Source organism: Pleurodeles waltl, chromosome 9 (assembly GCF_031143425.1).
Source record: "Pleurodeles waltl isolate 20211129_DDA chromosome 9, aPleWal1.hap1.20221129, whole genome shotgun sequence".
Lineage (NCBI taxonomy): Eukaryota > Metazoa > Chordata > Amphibia > Caudata > Salamandridae > Pleurodeles > Pleurodeles waltl.
The window spans coordinates 142383839-142404795 of record NC_090448.1 but is presented as its reverse complement, the minus strand read 5'-3'; the positions used below and the strand labels follow the sequence as shown (position 1 = coordinate 142404795).

Sequence of the window (20957 nt, the reverse complement as noted above, 5' to 3'; positions counted from 1 at the left end):
GCTCTCTGTTCACCCGGACAACTTCCATCCCCTGGGTTTCCAGTTTGAGAGTCCATTTTACTTTGACAAGCGCATTCCTATATGCTGCTTGGTCTCATGCACCTATTTAGAGATTTCCAGCACTTTTATCAAATGAGTATTCAGGCAGAAGTCGGGGCACAAGTGAGTGCTGCACTACTTGGATGACTTACTGTTTTTGGGACCACCCAGGACAGTAGAGTGTGCTGGGGTATTACAGTCTTTTCACAAATTGATGCGTAGGGTAGGGTATGACGTTTGGGCCTGCTACAACTATTGAGTTCCTAGAGAAACAGTTGCACTTGGTCACAGGGCTATCTACGCTCCCCTTGGAGAAAATTTATGCTTTTTTCCAAATCCTGAAGACATATTTGGGGGATTTTAAAATGAACTTTCAGAAGTTGGAGGTGGTGGTTTGGCAGTTGAATTTCACTCTGTGCATTATTTCCATGGGCTGCCCTTTTTCCTGATCGATGGCGCACGCCATGCCTGGCTTGAAAGCGAAACACCACCATACCAGGTTGTCATGTGAGATCCGCCAGAATATGAGGATCTGGAAGGCATACCTTAGGGATCTCACTGGGGTAAAAGTGTGGTCCAGCCCAGCCAAGACCAATGAGGAGATAGGGTTATTCACAGGTGATGTACGCGGTGAAGGGTTTGGTGCTATTCTGGGTCCAGCATGGTGTGCGCAGTGGTGGCCGAGGGACTGGGCACAGTATGAGCTGTTGACATATATTGGTTTTCTCAAGCTCTTTCCCATTCTAGTTGCTCTCATGGTCTGGCCAGAGCAGTTCTGCAACCAGTCAATAGTATTTTCGTTGAATGGCATGAAGGTGGTTGAATGCATTATTCAACAAGTAGCGAAGTGTAAAAAATGTTCCTTAGACTTCTGAAAGAGATTGTGTTACTGTGTTTGAGGCTGAATTTCATATTTAAATCTGAATATGTGACTGTGCCTGCATGTGCCTGTATTTAAAAATGCAGCAGATGCTTTATCTCGTTTCAAGATGCAGGCCTTCAGGTAACATCAACCAGGTCACCACATTTGCCTTTACCGGAGAAAATGTGGTGGCGTGGTGCCCCAGTCTACCAGACCTTGTGGCAACCAGTTTAGTGCCCAGTACAAGGTGTGCCTGTGGGGGGGCATTTGGCACACATTGCAAGTTCTTGGGAAGTGCTGCGTTGGGGAATGGTTCACTCCCAAGTAAGTGATAGCATTCGTGGGGTCTCTAAGGAAGGAGGAGAGATTGGTTTCATATGACAGATACTGCTGCAATATAATTTTTCTAAAGATGCTGGGCCACACAGAAAACTTCCCTGGTGCAGAGGGCATTGAAGGGTTGGCAGTATCTGGAGGGGATCAAGTCGGACTTTAGGTGCCTCACTGATGCGGTTAAGCTAGCTGCAATCTTGTCCACCCTAGGGAGCATTTGCAAGTCACATGATGAGGTCTGCCTTTTCAGGACAGCATTTGCCCTTGTGTTTTATGGGGTACTGAGGGTAGGGGAGCTGGTGGCCAAAAACAAGCGGGACACCTATGGGAGTTTTCAGTGTGCTGAAATCCAGTGGCGGAATGGCACCCTGGCGATCACTATTCCCTGTTCAAAGAAGGACTAGATGGGTGGGGCGATAACATACTGTTGCATACGGATCCAGGTAATGAATGCTGTCCTCTGGGGAACCTGAATGTTATCTGGCGCACCGATCTTGGGGGCATGGGGACCCCTTCTAGCACACGAAGATGGGACACCGCTCTCTAGGTTTCAGTTTTGTAGAGTACTTAACAGTGCTCTGAGGGCAGCAGGTTTTGATCCCACAGAGTATGGCTCGAACTATTTTAGAATTGGGGCTACCACCACTGAGGCAGAGATGGGGCTAGCAGTTCAGGTGGTGAAAAAATTGGCAGGTGGAATTCTGAGTGCTATGATCGCTATGTAAAATTTAACCTGTTGTTGGCACCTGCCGCTAACCTCTTCTTTTCCTTCCTCTATACTCATGTTGAGGCAGATGGATGGCGTGAGGACTTGAATCAGTTACTGCATTCCTTGAATCAGTTACCGCATTGCCCCAGGGGTATAAGGCTCCAGGAATTATTATTGTACATCTCAGTGACAATGACTTAGTGGAGATCAGCAGGAAGGACTTGTTTCAGTTGATCTCTGAGATTAGGTGGCTCACTATGACCTTTTCATATATGATGCTATCATGTTCCAACATCATTCCCAGGTTACAATGGAGAGGTGGGAAGTCGGTCAGGGGCCTTAACGACTCAGTGAAGCAAGTGAATAAGATTGGTAAGTTGTTTATGTTGGCTAGGCTGTCATCTATACCTCATGGTTGCATAAAGGGCTAGCGTTTTTTCTTACAGGATGGGGTCCACCTGTCTAAAGAAGGTAATAAAATATTCCTCAATAATCTGCTACCATGGTTAGTTCATCGCCCACGTTTGTGTGTTGGGGGAGCAGACAGTAGGTGAGGTATGCTGGCCCTTGGCACGTGAGGTCATGATTGGTGGGACAGTTCAGGTCCATGCAAAGCATCCTTATCCTTTTAGACCAAAATAACAGCTGTGTCACGGAACCCTCTAAAGCGTGTTGGCACTGAGTTGAAAGGAGGTTGCAGTGAGTCACTGACATGCGCTTCTTAATGCTAACCACCTTCACAGGTGCACTGGGCGAAAGCTAGCACAGACCCTTGGGTGTGAGAAATGATAGGTGTAGGGGGGGCCTAGGTGGGTTTCCTAGCGGGCAGACATGCCACTTGCACAGGTGTATCCCGGTAGGGGAGGACAGTGGGTGGGGTCCGCCCCTAAGGAGGTATCCATCCGTGTCCATTTTTATTGAACAAGGGGTGTTAAAAGGAAAGGACACTGGGGCCAGTCATGATCACACTCTCGAAAGTATTCTGAAGGATGAACAGGAACAATTTTAGCTATGGTTAGGTAAATACCATGTATTAGCGACTCTGTTGAGGTTAGGTATCAATCCCTGTAAGCAAACCTTTTACAAAATTGTGGGTTACTGGACATAAAGTAAAATGTGTTTTTGTGTATATGTGTGAATAAATAGGGCTGGAGGTCTTACGACCCCTAACCCAAAGAAATAACTTGTTTGTTTTCATGTCAGTGGGCTTGTTGGGGCGGGAGTTTCGGGGGTCAATTAACCAGGGCACATCAGAGATACCTGGCCATTTGTTCTTCTACTTGAAACCACTATTGTCAGAAAATAAAAATTTTGAGTGAATCTTTTTCACACAGTGCGCCCAAGGCATGGAATTGAATTTTGCATCCAGTTGGTAGAAATCCCTCCTACAATACTTTTTACTTAAATGCCTACTTTTCTGCAACATTGCCATATGTAGCTTGCGATGTCACGCTACTGACCAACGGGTGATTTTGTAGTGAGCACAAGAATTTCTCTGAAAACTCGCATACGATATCGTATAACTGTTTTTGTAATTTTTATTTAGGTATGTATACACACCCTATTTGTTTCGTGGTATTGCTATCTGAGCCCCGTTGTACTCATTAAAACTAAACCACCCTATTTGCATTTGTGGTTTTTCTGGAGTACCTTGAAGTTCCATGTGGCTATGTAAAGCAGGTTGATGCCCAGTTGGGTCTTGTTTAGAATATGCAAACAAAACAAAAGCAATGAATTAATACTAATCATAAAATTGAATGCTATGTCCAATCATAAAATTAAGAAGGAAGGTTGCTCTCTGAAGTAGCCAGTGTTATATTTTACTGTTCTGCAATAAAGGAATTCCCTTAATATTTTGGAAGCCTAAATCTTAAGTTTCAATGTTGTTTTGAAAATCAAGCACTGGGCCGCAATAAACAAAATTAAATCTTATATCTTTAGATCTGTTGTGCAGTGAAAGCTGATTAGTGAAAATGCATTTCGAGAAAGGCACATGCTGGGGAAGTATTCATTAATTATCAATAGACGGCAGATGTTTTAAATGAGGGTGGCATAGTCTACACACCCTGAGGAGATTTGGTTCTGAAGGCACCATTACTTTTTTGGTTCGCATGCCCACACGGACATCCACCCCCTAAACCCGGAACGTGCTAATAAAATAAACATGTTTACAGAAAGGGGAAACATCAAGTACCATTTCAATGGTATCTGTGCAATTCTAAACGTAATATGATTGTCCTAACGTAAACCCCATATCGGAATATTTGTCTCTGTGCTTACCTGTAACGATTGTATTCCGGCCAGGTCCTCAGTGCTGTAAGCTTGCAAAACTTATTATGAAACCATAGCCTTATAACAATTCTCATACATTTTTCCCAAAACTATGTGCCACGAAAACCCCCCAGTCCATGTGCTGTTCTGCGCTTATTATCATTTTCCAAAGCAAAAAAACACAAATGATGGACGGAATGCAGAATCAATCAAAGATTCACCCCCAGTCACAGGCTTGGGTTTTATAAACGCTCTGCCAAAGCAAAAAGTTCTTGTCTTGTGACTAAAAATGCAACCCCAGTCTATGGGCCTCATTATGACCGCCAAATTGGCAGTCCGATCGTGCCATTATGTTAGCATGTGGCAGAGCCATCACAGTCCAACCACCGACATTGCCAGGCTGCCGCCAGCCTGCTGCCTGGCGGTCCCAGCGGTCCCAGCGGTCCCAGCGGTCCCAGCGGTCTCGGTGGTCTTGCGTTTGTAATCCGCCAGGGATTATGAGTCCCCATTTGCCAGCCTGTCCATGGCGGTTTACAGCGCCATGGAAAAGCTGGCAGAATAGGGGTCTCGGGGGGCTCCTGGGGGCTCTTGCAGGGCCCGGGCCCCCATGCACAGCCCCATCGTGCATTTCACTGTCCGAATTACAGCCAGTGGAATGCATGAGAGGTGCTGCTGCACCCGCCGTACCACCATATTTCAGCCGGCTCCATTAGGAGCTGGCTGCAATGTTAAGGCCCTGTTCCCCACTGGGCCAGCCCGCCGGCCCAGCTGTGACCTCAAAATAGGGCCGGCAAGGTTCAGGCCGCACAGGCGGCCTGATGGCGGTAAGAAACTCATAATGAGGCCCTATTTCTTTGGCCCTGCTTGTTCACATTGTGCACTCTAACACACTAATTAGTGTACTGAACTACGGAACTGTGTAGCTGCCAAAGACAAGAGAATTAAATTTGCAGAAAACACACAAAAACACCATTGCCAAATCCTGCATTTGTATGTCCTGCGAGTTTTGAAAGGCTGCAATCTGCCCTTTCCTAATGAAAGCTGTGGTACCTTAGGTCAATATTAGAGGCTCCAGGTGATCAACGTAATTCAATTTATTTTACAGTTAGTGATACCTTAACTGTACTTTAGGTTCCTAGAGTCAGATACAAGTCCTTGTAATAAGCAGGCTGCCTTACCTCAGGCAGTTACTATACATCCCACAGGCATCCACCATTGCCCCTCAATCTCTGGATAGCAGGTGATGATCAACAGAGCAGATACCCTTGAATGTCTCCTGTTTCTTTAAATTGGATAGAAGCAATTGCAAAAAAGTTGAATGCCCTTTATTTAGTCAGCCAGAACAGAGAATCGGTGTTGCTTTACCAACAATTTTGCCTAAATATGTTTGCTTATTTTCTCAGTCAGAAATAAATATGACAATACTGGGTTAAAATGGTGATAGTCAGTATGAAAGCTTTAAGTGCAGCTCCTATATCTTCTGACTGAAAGAGGTCACAGTAATATTGAGAGATATTTCCAGGAATTTGTGTGTGGTGATGATGCAACAGGGTTATGCAAGAGGAAGGTAGGGATGACTGAGTGCAGACAAGGATAGGGGACAATCCAAGCAATTGTCCCACCAACAGAAACAGTGTAGTATTGGAGAGAAGTCTCATTTAGCTACCAGTGAAGTTTTAAGTTCAAGCAGTACTTCATTAATGCAAGGTAGAGGCTGAGTGCAACTAGTGTGAGTTACAGTTGTATGTTTCAAATAGGTTACACCTTAATTCAAAGGCTTGTTACTACAAATATGTGACAAAAAGTAAAGCTTTCCCTTAAAATACATTTTTAATTTGGGTATATCTGTGTATATGATGATGTTAAAGAATTATCATGTAGTTGCTATACACAATTTTAATAAAAACCTGTAGATTTATATTGTTTAATATTTATTTCTAGAAGTTCAGTAAAAATTCAGAGCTATATATTGTTATAGAATGCATGAAGAATTTGTGACTCAGATGTTTCAAGATGCAGTATGATTGCTAAATTGTACGATTATTGAAATGGTGTTTCAGGAATATGTGTACTATGAAGGGTAGTCCATTAGGGCTGGAAGTGCATGCTTTATGGTTGGCTAATTTACAGAAGTGGAGCCTTTGATTCAAGATTCTATGTCAGGTGAGATATTGAGCAGTTACATCTCATTAAAGTAAATAATATTCAAACATTGTTTTTGAATTGTATTCAAAGTTTAATAAGTTTCTGATATCATTAATGTCTACAGAGCCATTACATTTCTTATGCACCTCAATGCCAGTAAAATATATCATATTTACTTAATGTGGGAGATTTCACAGATATGCTTCATGTTCTGCTTGTAGCAAAAGGATACCCCCATTAGTACCACAAACATTATGGTAAAATGGCTTTTCGTGTGCCTTGCTAAATACCTTTTAGTATGAAAATCGGATAGCAAACTTTCATATCAATTGGATGATGTACTTAGTGATGTGATCAGTGATATTATTAATGATGTCATTTGAGATATCATAAGTGAATTTAAAATGAGTTTTTATATTTTTCAAAAAATGTAAAACGAATGTCACTCTAACCTGTAATGTTTTCAGTGAATTTCTAGTTTTTTTTTTAAATGTAAGCTAAAATCTAATTACATTACCTAACTATAAGATCACTTTAATCTTTGTTTTATTCAGTAATTTTTTATGGCTTTTTAAATGTAAAGAAAGACCTTATTACCATACCTAACTGAAATGTCACGTTATCCTTTGTTATTTCAGTAAAAAATCCTGGGGTTTTCTTCATCATATTTACCAGACTCCCTTACTGAGCATAGCTTTAGGCTATGCACTGCACGGGGTTGGCCGCAAGGCGTAGCCTACATGCAGGCCCTGCAGCCAATCCCCTGTGAGCTGAACATCCCCTCCCACAAGGGGTCAACCGCCCACCGACTCCCACCCTCTTTTTTGCACTGCATTACATTACTCCTGCAGTACCGCAGCTGAAGCACCAAAAGTAGTAATGCGAGACCACATAAGCTTCACTTGTTGATGCTTGCTTGCCTTGTATTGCTGCACTACTGCTCCCACAGAGCCCTGGTGTGCTGCATGGGGGACGTCACTGGGTCCCACAGGAGTACCAAGGCACAATTATTGTTTGGGGGGGCGCAGGGGAGTCCTTCAAGGGCAAGGGGGTCAGGGTATTAAACAAATCTACACCAAATCATAAAAGCACACAGTCTGAGTAAAGATCTAACTTTCAACCAAATTTGGTGTTATTCTTTTGAGCCATTTTTTTTTTTTTGTATTGCTTCAAATAATTCCAATGAGGATCAACCTGTGAAACATCACACCCTTTTTCTCTACTCCTGCTAAATGGATCACCCTTAAACTTTCCAGAACGGAGCTTAGATGCATGAACTGTTTTTGGAAAGTTGTGTGAAGATTCGTGAACCGGCACTAAAGTTCATAGCATCAGACAAATGACATCGTGGGACAGTTACTTATAAGAATTAATGACGAGACAAAGTCACCATTTAGAGACCTTCATGTGTATTTTGACCTGATTAGTTTTTAATAAATTCCAGCTGGCTTCAAGTAATGGTTCAGTGTATAAAAGGAGTACGAAACATAGATTGAGGGCACCTATCTCCTCAAAATCACAAACAAAATTAGCCCTAGCCAGAAGTGTTGCTGTACTGACCATGTTTCTAGGTGTGAAGTGAGTGGAGTGGGGAAATTACTTTTTCTACCTAAATTGAGACTCGGAGTCATTCCGTTTGTCTAGAAATAAGTGGCTAAGTATATTGGAAAACACTCTGTTTATTCCAGGGGAATGAAATTCTCCCTGATAACATAGGGCCTATTTCCAGCTATGCACAAAGCCTCGTTGGGCAGTTCCATAGGGCGAGGTAACATAGAAGCTGTTTACTGTCACCGCTAGATGCCGCCCAAAACCGCCTTTATGTGAGACCCCAGTAAACCTTCCAACACCAAAGTGCCAATTTCACTGAATCCCATCTTTCACCGTTCATGCATTTAGCTAAATCGCAAATAAATGACTTTACGCTTCAAATAGTACCTTAGTGTTCTTATGAACAAATATGTGTATGCTGTAAATTAACATGCAAATCTTGCTTAAAACATAGCGCTCACTGCCAAGTGTGATTATACTCTTATTGATATTTTATCGAGTTAAGGCAAATATTGAAACAGGTTTACTTTTGGGTAATTCTGCAGAGAGTATTTAATTTACCATGTTTGCTTCCTTCCGCATTAGCTGCTCAGCCCCTCCCTTTCCTTTGTCTTTTCCCGGGGGAAAAGATTAAGGTTTAATGACTCTAGTTTTTATAGATTTAACAACCTTCGGTGGGAGGCTGTTTAACTCATTTATTTTTCAAAGTATATGAAGTGCTTCATGCCCTCATTTTTAATTAGTGTTCTATTGACTTCCTTTATTCCAGCCCCCACCTTCGCTGTCATGAGAGTTAAAATATGAACTTACAATTATTTGGCTTAGGTCGTTTAGGCTTTTATATGCTTCTGTTTAATCGCTCTCGGGTTGTCGTAGGATGAGAATTTATAACCACGCTGTGCTCACACTCTACTAAGCACTGTACAAAGGAAATTAGAATCCACGTCGTGCCTGCACGTGCACGCATGCAAACGCATTATTGCACTCAAAGACAGCTGGATGCAATAAGGTAAAGGTAGATGAAGGCAGTAGGCGAAGGTCACATATGAAGTCAGTGCCAACAAGGGAATCATTAATTGGGGTCTTTTTCTGGGGATGGTTATGGTTCAGGATATTTGCAAGAAAGAACAATCTGAAGGACAATATTCGTTTCACTGTTCTCTACCCTGTCCCTAATTTGCACTGGGGCGTGCATCCTAGAAGAGCGCAAAATCTCTTGATGTTTATTGTTACATTTCTTGGAAATGTTGTGAAATTATACTCTTGACCTCAAATGTGGTGTGCTAGTACTTAGCTTTACCCTTTTCACATAAGGCATGTGTCGCGTAAAAGGTACTAGATGGAGACATTTTCTGCCTACACCGGCCTCCGCAAGTGATGAATTACACAAAATTATACAACAGAACATTTTGAGATTTTTTGCTGCTTTCAGGTAATGCAAAATTTGGCAAATGTTGTCAGGCTAACATACATTTTACCCAGGCCTAATGCCACATGTTTGTTGTGGACACTATTTTGGAACCTTTTCCTCGGGTTATATTTACACTAGTGGAATACACAGTGCCAGAAAGACGAATACATGCATAACATTGCAATCAGACTGCAAAAATACAAAATAATCTGGTTTGTCCTACTGACCTAGCTGCACAGTGAGAAATGGTAACTGTGTTTTCACCGTTGCGAGTTCCGTCCAGTTAATTATGCTGTATTAGCAAAAATCATCAACTGAATAATTTCTACTGAATGTACTTTAGTGTATGTAATTCATAAAGACCTAGGGCCACATGTAGCAACATTCAGATTTGCGACCCACAAATTGCGAGTCAGAGTGACTTGCAATTTGCGAGTAGCAAATCCGAATGTTGGATGGTGTCCTTGACACCATCTGCGATTCGCAAGGGGGTCACAAACACCCACCTCATGAATAATCATGGAGTGGGTCGCAATTTGCGACCCCCTTGTGAATGGCAGCCCTCACAGGGCTGGTGGCCTGTTGCGGACAGCAGACCACCATGTCTGTGACTGCTTTTCTACAAAGCAGTTTTATTTCAGACCACTGCCTGGGGACCCCTTCCCTTTTGCGAATGGGTTACCACCCATTTGTAATGGGTGCAAAATGCTATTGGTTTGTGACACAAACTAACCCTACATTGCACTGCGACTTGCAATTAGGAAGGGTAAACCCCTTCCTAATTGCGAGTCGCAAACCTGTTTTGCGAATTGGTAACCAGGTTACCGAATCGCAAAACAGGGTCTGTGCATTGAGATGTGCTTTTTGCACGTCACAAGCATCGAAATTCGCTGTTTGCGACGTGCAAAAAGCTTGCTACATGTGGCCCATAGAGTATAATTACAAAGAGCAAAATATCTTGTCTTGGTGTTCCTGTACACACTTAAGCATCAAGGTACCAAAACTAAAATTTTGTCTCGCTGATATTGTATAAAGTAATATGCAATGGAGTGTACTTATGAATTGTATTTCTAATTGTTGGGTATCTAATGTTGCACCTAGCAGTTTCTCTTTCTAACTATGCAGCACTCTTGCCATAGGCTCATGTACATGGTCCCCACATTTATATTAATAATATATTTAATTACAATTTATATTGTAACTTTTCTGAAACTTCAGAATTGCTTTGCAAATGTTTTTCATAAACTGAGTACTTTTCATTTTGTCTTAATCTGAAAATAACAATAACAATTCATTAATGAGTCATGGTGGGAGACATTGAATAGGGCTACACAATTGTGTGAATTTACAGAGAAAGACTCCTCTGGGAGCTCTTGATGATGTTACATAATCTTGTATAGGCTGAAAAAAGGGGATTTAAGAACACACAGATACACCTTGAGTCACCTCTGACTGTGAACAGCTGAGTTTGTTTGTCGTGAAAGTCTACTTAAAACACAGGTATTGTCCTTTAGCCATCTCTTCCACTTCCCTCTGACTTGTGTCTTCCTCGCAAAATGACAGCATATCCAGATAAACATAAATTATTCAAATTAAAGCATTTGGCAATAGATAAAAACGAATGCTGAATTTAAGAGAATTCGGAGGGGATAACATCGGTGAAAAACTACCCACAATTGTCTCAGTTCTAAAACGACAACGTGTTCAAAGATGTTAGAAGTCTAATGGAAACAGCTCTCCCCAAATATTGGCCAATTAAATGGCCTTATTCACTACTCAATGCTGGAGGTTTGACAATAACACTGCACTCAGCAAGCACCACAAGGGACCTTCACATCATTTTACGAGGGCTTGGAGTAATTTGCAATTTGCCACGGAGAAAGCCATCATAGATATTACTGCAATAATCCAGTTCAGTTACTTGTATTGATTTGCAACTCTAAAACAATCCTCACGATAAAAAATGCGTACCATAAATCAACTTAGATAAAACAATTATTGGGGCTCTAAAGTTATGTTGCAGTGATTGCACTTTCACTGTGTACTGTAGATTAGCAGTCATTTTCTGATAATTGATTATTCCATCTGTATAGGCAGAGCTTAGTTTATTCTCAACTACAAATTGATATATTGTTTTTTTACGAAAATCCAAGCACATTTTATAAACTTTCCTTTTTACTAGACGGATCTGCCATTTTTCAACATTCCTCCAAAACTTAAGTTATTCAGCTTATCTGATAGCAAACAACTAAAGCCCTGAGTAAATGGGAAGATATTTAAATAACAAGCACTGGCAAAGCCAATAGATCGGGTTGTTTGGTAAGCAAAAGTGCTACTTTTTTGACCGATGTTGGCCAACAGGCATCTCCGTTCTTCCCAGCTCGCCCTTGCAGCCTTCCCCAAGATCTGGAAAAGCACAGCAGGAGGAAGATCATTCTCTTAACTAGCAGCCCGGCCATGGAACACGCTACCTCTCAAGCTCAGGCAGACCCCACCAATGAAGCAGTTCAGGAAGGACCTCAAAACCTGGCTCTTCGACTGAGCAGCATGCCCACAAACAGCACCTTGGCACCCTGCGTGTTATTAGCCACACTTTACAAATCTCTGATTGACTGATTGATTAGTTGTTGTGCGTGTGTCTGTGGATGACTGAGTGTGTGAATGTGAGACTAAGTCACAGGTTGGCTTGATAAGTGAGTGCATAAATAGATGAATGGATGAGTGACTGAGTGAATGGAATATCCATTATGTATGGCGAGTGCACAGAGGGATGGATAAATGGTGGAGTAGGTGTGTGTGTGCACACAGAGAAAGTTACATGCACTGGTAAACGCGTAATTTTATTACAAAAGGCCAAAATAACCAGTATCATGACAGTGCAACTGTCACATGAGGGCTGGGCATCATTGTGCCAGCAATACCCAAACCTTACACAGAACTCCTACCATTATATCAGAGTAAATATTACATGAAGCGCGAGCAACATTATGCCAGGCGTGCCTACAATATATCAAGAATTACCACCAGTATGCTAGTGTCAGCATTACATAGTAGTAGGCACTAATTTTCCAAGGCTGCGCACAATATGAAGAATTACCACCATAGTGCATGTTTAGATTTTTCCTCTCACTTCGTATCCTTATTTCACATTAGATTTGCACCATCACTAATTAATCCCAGCTACATAATTATATTCTCTCATCACTTAGTAATCCTTAGCGCATGTTCAGATTTACACCACAGCACGATCCTGAATAAATGTTCAGATTTGGAAAACAACATCTTGAGTGCACACCTTGATTGGTACCATCACTTAGCAGTCTTGGCTGTAAAAGCACAATTCCTACATCACTCATTAATCCTTAGTACATGCTCAGATTTGAACCATACTCTAATCCCTGTGTGTGTGCTTATGTTTGCCCTATCATTCGCTAATAAATGTGTATGTTCAGACATGCACCGCCACTAACTAATCCTCAGTTATTACTGAGATGTGCCCCATCGCCCAGTAAAAATCAGTGGATTCTGATATTTGCACTGTGCTAGCACAGTGTTCACTCATCTGCTGTGCCTTCAGTCGAAGCCCAAAGCATGTACACTGCTAGTACAAATATGTCAGAGTGGAGGGAGAGTGGATGAGTTAGTTGACTGTTATTGCTTTGTCCCTTTCTTGATGGATGACGGCTAAGGTAAGTGTTAGATCCAACAGCCCTAGTGTGGTCTTCCCCGAACTTTTTGCCAGCCTCCCTTCATTTTTCTGATCTCCTTTTTGCTGATTTTAGGACTTTGCACACTTTACCACTGCTGACCAGTGCTACAGTGCTTGTGCCTTCTTCCATAAACATGGTAACATTGGCTCATACCCAACTGACATATTTAATTTACCTGTAAGTCCCACATAAAGTATAGTAGATATGCCCAGGGACGTAAAATAAATGCTACTAATAGGCCTGCAGCACTGATTGTGCCACCCACATAAGTAGCCCCATGAGCATGTCTCAGGTCTGCCATTGCCAGCCTGTGTGTGCAGTTTCACTGCCACGTCGACTAGGCATTTGAAACTACTTGCCAAGCCTTAAATTCCCCTTTTCTTCCATATGTCACCCCTAAGGTAGGGTGTAGATAACCCATAGGTCATGTTTCTACGTAAGTAAAAGGCAGGACCTGTACTTACAAGTTGTACATGTTCTGGTAGTAGAAAACTCCCAAAGACGTTTTTCACTACTGTGAAGTCTGCTCCTCTCATAGGCCAGCGATAGAGATTCCCTTATAAGCTTTTAAGTGGTATTTTCTGATCTGAGAGGAACAGACTTGTCATGTTTGGTATGGCTGGAATGGTAGTAAGAAATCCTACTTACTGGTGAAGTTGGATCCTACATTACTATTTCTTTCAGAAATGCCACTTTTATAAAGTAGGCATTCTCTGCACTTACTGACATCTGTGCCTTACAGCCTGTCTCCAATCCACATCTGGTCTTTGCTGGATGACAGCTCCCCTTATGCATTTCCTCCCAACAGCCATAGACACAGAATACTCAGCTACATGTGTATTCATCTCCATACATAGGGTATTCACTGGGCAGGAAGGGTGGAGGGTCTCTCTCTTACACTTCAAAGGCCAGAGGCCATCCCTCACCCAAAGGACTGATAACCCTCCATGTGGCTGGGTTGAAAGAGGAACTTCTGCACTTCAAAATCACACTTTGAAGTTTCCTCCAATTCAAAGGCACATTTGGGTATATATACTGGGTCTGTGACCCCGCAAATCAGACACTTCTGGCCCTACAATTGGACTCTGTCAGAGGGTCTGCCTGGCTGCCACAAGGACTCACAAGCACTGAATTCCTGGAAGGACTCCTGGCCTGCTTTGTTGCCCTGCTGCCTGTTGACGCTTGACTCTGCTGTAAGGACTCTGCCTTCTTCCTCAAGTGCCCTCCAAGGACTTGGATTGAGCTTGCCTCCTGTTCTGAGGTCTCAGGGCTATCAAAGACTTCACCAAAGAGAAGGAAGTCAAAGTGCAACAGAAAATCAATGCAATGCCTGCAAACTTTGATGCAACACATGCTGGATTGATTCAGCGCCTGCTCTGTGGCTAAAAATCACTGGATCGCCTACTGGATCGATGCAGAGCCTGTTGCCTCTGCTCAACACATTCTGGGTTTTCCACGCATCATTCCTGGGATTCAAAAAATTCCCACATGGCAGTGAGGAACAAAGGTAGTGCTCCTGGAAACTGACGCATCGCCTTGCAGCGTGTAAAGAAACGGCACATCACCTCTGCCGTGAGAGAAAATAAACGCATCGCTTTACATTTCATCGCATCTCTTCCTCCGTGTCATTATTTTTGACGCAACCCAGGTACTTGGTGTTAAAATGATACAACAACTGATTCTTAAGGATTGATACTCACTGAAACCTTTAAAAGGTGATATCTTGACTTGTGCATATTGGATTTTTGTCGTTTTGGTCTTATTTTATTCAGATAAATATTATCTATTTTCCTAAACTGGTGTGGAATACTTTTTGTGGTGTTTTCACTGTCTTTCTGTATGGGTTATTGCACAAATACTTTACACATTGCCTTCTGAGCTAAGCCTGTTTTCTCTGTGCCAAGCTACCGGAGGGTGAACACCGGATAATTTAGGTTGTGTTGTGACTTACCTTGACTAGGATTGGGGTCCCTACTTGGACAGGATGAATACCTCTGCCAATCAGAGACACAATTTCTAACAGTAAGGCTCTGAAGTAATCATATAGTGACCACTGCCAGCCTATGGACCTAGTCTGACGCTGCACTACCATCACCGCAGCCAATGAGCCACAGCACCACTTACAACAAAATATACACTTCAGAGTGCCTCACAATATCACATTGATTTTAAATGATGTTACACAGTGCACTGGAGCAGCCAGCACAGTGCTTACTTCCTGCTTGGTCTTTGCTTCAAGTCCAATTCGTCCACACTGATTTGAATATACACACTGGAGCAGAGGCAAAGTGGATAAGTAACTTGTTCGTAGCTGTCCCACCTCACCAACTGCCATCAAGATTGATGAGAATGATGGGTCCCCTTTGTGCCCGATGTTCAGCCCCCTACTAGTGACTGTGATACAAGTGTCTAGTTTTCTGATGAGGTATCAGGCATGCTACATCCCTGGGGAGGTGCCAGGCTCTCTACAGTAGCCTTAAATCTACCTCTAGATAGCCATCATGCTTTTGAGTGCCCTCTTGTGATGACTTTTCTTACCTTATTTGAAAATTCTTTACAAAATGGTTGCTGGGATAACATGCGCATACACGGTAGCCATCTTGTAAAATATATATTTTTTTTGTTGAAAAATCCATTAGAAGATGACTGCTGCGTATGCATACGATTGTACAGCAGCCATTTTGGTGTGGTTCAGCTTTGTCAATCATTCTAAAGCAATTTGCAAAGCCAAAAGCATGAGCAGTGGTGGTGGCACATAGCAGTCGGTGGCAGAGGATGAAGGCACTGGCTGCATCCTAAAACAGGGTGGACACAAATACAGAAAAGTCGTGAAGAGGGAGAATAATATCGCCAACACTTGAGAGACTACGTTACCCCCAGAACAGTTGTTAAAACCCCGTTACCATTTGGGAAAAGCCATAGCTTTAAGTACATCCCACCCATTCAATGACAATTATTAAAATTGCCAACAGACAAAAGCTGAATGGAGCTGACCAAAAGCTAATACTGTAAGTAAGTGTTTGAATGCTGTACTGTACCGGTAACTTGCAGAGAAGAACTAAAAAAAATCTAGTTGAGGCAGTTATAATTAGAAATATTTAGCTTTCCTGCATTCATAACACACCAAGCATAATTCTATTCCATGGCAAGTCTGTGTCATATTGTTATAGTTTGATATAAATGGTGTATTCTTTTAGACAATGTGGGCAGAAATTATTTCTGCTGTAACAATGATGCATATAGAGAGCAAAATGTGTTCATTATTTGTAAAATTAACATGCGTGTTTATTTTATGCAGGTATTGCATCTTTGTGCACCGTGGCAGTCATAGCCGTGGAACGTGTGATCGTGGTTTGCAAGCCGTTGGGGACACTGACTTTTTCTAGTCGGCAAGCCTTAGCTGGAGTGACAATTTCATGGATGTGGTCTCTTGTGTGGAACACACCGCCGCTTTTTGGTTGGGGTAGCTACGAGCTAGAAGGTGTGGAAACATCCTGTGCCCCCAACTGGTACAGCACTGATCCGTTCAATGTTTCATACATAGTCTGTTACTTCTCCTTCTGCTTTTCCATTCCATTTATCACCATTGTGGTTTCATATGGATACCTGATGTGGACCCTGAGACAGGTAAAAACAAACATATATAGTTGGCACAACTCAATTTCAAAAGCTAAGAAGTTTACAAAAAAGCGAGGGGGAGCAGCACTTATGCTGAAAATAGGAACTTGTTTTAGGGTGCCACCACTAGGGGGTGCCAGATTGCAGTTAATGGCCTCAAATATTTTGCTACTAGAAGGGGGTGCCTAAACAGCAAGGCTTTGCTTGGGGCTCTGAAAGTCCTGTATTGAAACTGAAAATGGGTAGTGGGTGCAAAGAGAGTGAAAGCGATAATACTGTTTTTTAAAGGAATTGGTGTGAAAAGCAAAAAGCCTATCTTCAAAATTGCGCTAAAACATATTTGCATTGATACAAATGGAAGGTTACAGGAAGCAGCAGCATGGTGGGCCATGAGTAATGTTTGGTTTATAAATAATATTACACATGTATGATTTACAAATATGAATTCAGCAATAACCTTTGTTAACAACTTATGCCAACGCATTTTGCACTATATTTTCTGATTTGAAATAAAGAACAGAACAAGATGATTTTGCCTCAAACAATGGGCCTGATATGCGGAGCCTGTTTGCACTTCTTAACGGTCCGAATCAGTATTTTGGGCCGTTAAGATATGCAAACTGGGCTTTTCTAATGTACAAAGCCCTATAAGGAGTCACAAATTGAGATTTCTACCTGGTAGAAATCCCGATTTGCGATTCCCAGAGCAGAAAATGCAAATACGGATTTCCTATTTGCATTTCCCATACTGATGTACCATGCAATTCCAAATGCAATGTGGGCATTTTGGAGATGGAATTACCACCAACTTGCCAGGTGCAATTTATAAAAAAGGCACCCAAGGTTTCATCTCTCTCATTTGAAAAGAAGAAGAAATGTATTTGGTCCATTTGTTTGTTCTTTAAACAGCTGCTTTAATTATGCTCCGTGACCTCACCCCTATTTCCCCTCGCCTGCTCCCTCTGGCAGCAGATATTGTGATGTCACAACTCAACGGTAATAAGTTATCACAGTTGAGTTCTAATGCAATTTTTTTTATAATACATGGGATTCTGTATCCCTCTATAAACAGCAGTCACTAATTTCTTTATAATCGGTGACTTGTGATGCACAAAGTCGCCCTTTATAAAGAAAAGAGGTCAGAACTCAACTGTGATACGGTTATTACAGTTGAGTTCTGATATCACATTGCCTGCTGCCAGATTGAGCAGCCGAGGTGAAAGACAGGGCAGGGGAGGAGACCAATTAATACAGCTGTTTAAAACAACCAATGGGACATTGCTTTCCTTTCTTCTTCTCTGTACTACTAGCTTACATTGAGAAGCACAGAGAATATGCTTATTTTTGCACTCTTTAGATGGAGAAAAGATAGAATCTTTCTCTGTGTTTTTACACGTCTTGAGCTACTGAAGCTTTTTTTTTTTAAACAAACTGTTTTGAATATTTGTTTACAAAAATACTGACAGGTTTTTGATGTGTTTGATTTTGCATGAGAGGTTTTATTTTTATTCCTCATGTTTGCAAACATGCTCTCTCTTTTATAGGAAAGAGCTTGCACTAAGGTTTTAAGTGTTTTTTGGGAAGGGGTGATGGTGTGACCATGTATAATATGGAATAAAATAACCCTGGCATACCAGATAAGGATATTGCAAGTCACCTTGGAGTTCCATAACTTTACAAAGGAACTGAGCCTTCGGCATTGTTCCTCTGTATGATTATAGAACTCCTCAATGACTTCCAATATCCGTATAATGTATGATAAGGGGTACTTTATTCCTTATATAATATATCTGATTCTGCAATCTCTGTATAAAAACGTGTCCTTCATTTCTTTAGATTCTTTATACCCAGCGACTTGTGACACCCCCAGTTGCCGATTAACTCAACTGGAATAACTGGCCATAGCCACCAGCCGAGGGGAAAGGCAGGCCAAGTCACAGAGCATACCCCAAGAAACTGTTTAAGGAACAAAACAAAACATGGCTTTTCTTTTTTTTGGCTCTGCTTTTTTAGTTGTGCAGTACCCAGTAGAAACGAGGTATTTATGGCAACATGTTTAGTAAAATTCTAGTTAGTTAGAATCTTTATGCATGTTTCTACATGTTCCAGACTAGACTTTTTGTTTTTAAAACAACTTGTATTAAACTGATTCTAATATCTTCCTGCAACAACTATCTCACAGCTTTTTTGATGTATTTGATTTTGCATAAGAGAGTCCTTGTTATTCTTCATGTTTGCAATCATGCTCTTTCTTTTATTAAAAATAGCTATGTGCTAAGGATTTAAGTGGTTTGTAGGAAAGGTGATGTGTGATCATGTATTATAAGAGATAAAGTACCCCAGCCATAATGATACGGATATTTCAAATCACCTTGGTGTTCCATAACCTTATAAAAGAACTCAACCTTCGGCCTCCTTCTTGTATGTGGTTATGGAACTCCTTTGTGACTTTCAATATCCTCATAATGTACTGTAGGGGGTGCTTTATCCCATATGTAATAGATGACTAGGTGCAGCACAAGTCGCTTATTATATATGGGATAAAGTACCCCCTGCCATATATTATATTATTACAATTCACAGAGGAGTTCCATGACCATATAAAGGACTGCTCTCTTTTAGCTTTTGTCACGAGCAACAATAGGGGTTTGACGAACTACAGTAATTTGTTCTTTAGGGCAGCTTCCTTCAGTCATTGGTTCCTCTTCACCAGCCTTCAACCTTATAATATGGTGCATTATGTTTAAGAGTATATTGTGAAGCATGGAATGTCAAAAGTCCATGTACTGCAAAAGGTGCATTGCTATCAATTTTAGGTCTAGCCTCAAGAAATATTTACCTTTCGCTCACACTTTAGGCCTCATTACGAGGCTGGTGGTCTTAAGACCGCTAGCCTCACGGTGGCAATCAGGACCAACCGCCACATTAAGACCTTGCAGTCAGACCGCCAGGGTTTCGCTGTCTCCGCCGGGTTTGGTGATCCTGGCAGGTTGACGGCGGGTGAAGATCGCAATCCACCAGGACAGCACTGCATGCAGTGCTGCCCTTCTGATTACAACCTTGATCTCTGCCAGCCTTTTCAGGGCGGTTTTACTTTCATGAAAAGGCTGGCAGAGCACAGGAGGATGTTGGTACACCCTGCAGGCGAAAGCATTGTCGCCGGCTCAATTTTGAGCCAGAGCCAATGCTGCTGCCTGTTTCCTGCAAGGCTGATGGGCGGAATCCTCGGTTTCCACCAGTCAGCCTAGCATGAAACTTCCAATAGGTCCGGCGGGGTGGTCGACACTACGGCAGCAGCCACCCTGTTGGAGTTTGGCGGACAGGTTATCTCGTCCGGCAAACTCATAATTAGGTCCTTTGTGTAATAAGCAAGATAGGGCAAAGCCAATCGGTCTAGCGTTGGATACCTGTCATTTGGCTTTGTCAATATTTGTTTTGTTTTGTCATGGTTTGTGTAAACCTTTATTGATAGGGGAGCTTCCTGACCATTGTCAATGTTAAACAGAAACTATGGTTAAGACACCATGTTTTTGATTTAAAAATGAACACATTGTCATAGTAGTCACTGGCATTGTGTGCTGTTGTGCTCCTTGTGAAAGATAAGAATGTCATCATTGGTGATGGTTGGTGATGCACATAATTGATTAAACAGCAAAGAAAACTTTCCTGGAGTGCAGCATTATAACTGGTTTCAGTTTTGTTTCACAATTAATTAGGAGGAAGGGTCCATTCCTCACGCTGGCACCAGCATGATATGCACGCCACAATAAGGACCATTTGTTGTAATATATATATATTTATATGTATATATATATATATATATATGTGTAAATATATATATATATATAAAGCTATATATATATATATATATATGTATATATATATATATACACTTATATTCACTAAAAAACATCAACGTTTACATGGATGTTATAGTTTGATTCGGATTTTACATACACAAAACCATATTAGTTCAGCAGTTATTATTTTGTTTATCCCAGGAATTTCTAAGGATTTTTTAAATTCTATTTCCTAATTATAATGTCCCTGTAACCTTTGTTTTTTTACAGTGAATTTCTAGGGTTTTTCTTAATGTAAAGTGATATTTAATTTCCATACGTTAAGCCAACCGCTGGGGTGGTAGTGCTTTTGTGGGTCTGTGAGTGGGTGTGTGAGTGGTTGTGTGAGTGGCTTAGTGGGATTGACAGTGGGTGTGCGAGTGGTTTTGTGGGTCTGTGAGTGGGTTTGTGAGTGGTGTATGGGTGGTTGTGTGGGCATGTAAGTAGGTGTATCAATTTGTAAGTGGCT

General features: G+C 41.7%; 1 protein-coding gene across 1 annotated transcript in view; it reads left to right on the top strand.

The window, feature by feature from the left end:
- LOC138259036 (parapinopsin-like) overlaps positions 1 to 20957 on the top strand; it is a 140599-nt gene that overhangs the window by 38919 nt on the left and 80723 nt on the right. The window contains exon 2 of the mRNA XM_069206446.1: positions 16330 to 16658. Coding sequence (XP_069062547.1) covers positions 16330 to 16658 — 329 coding nt within the window. The remainder of the gene's footprint in view (positions 1 to 16329; positions 16659 to 20957) is intronic.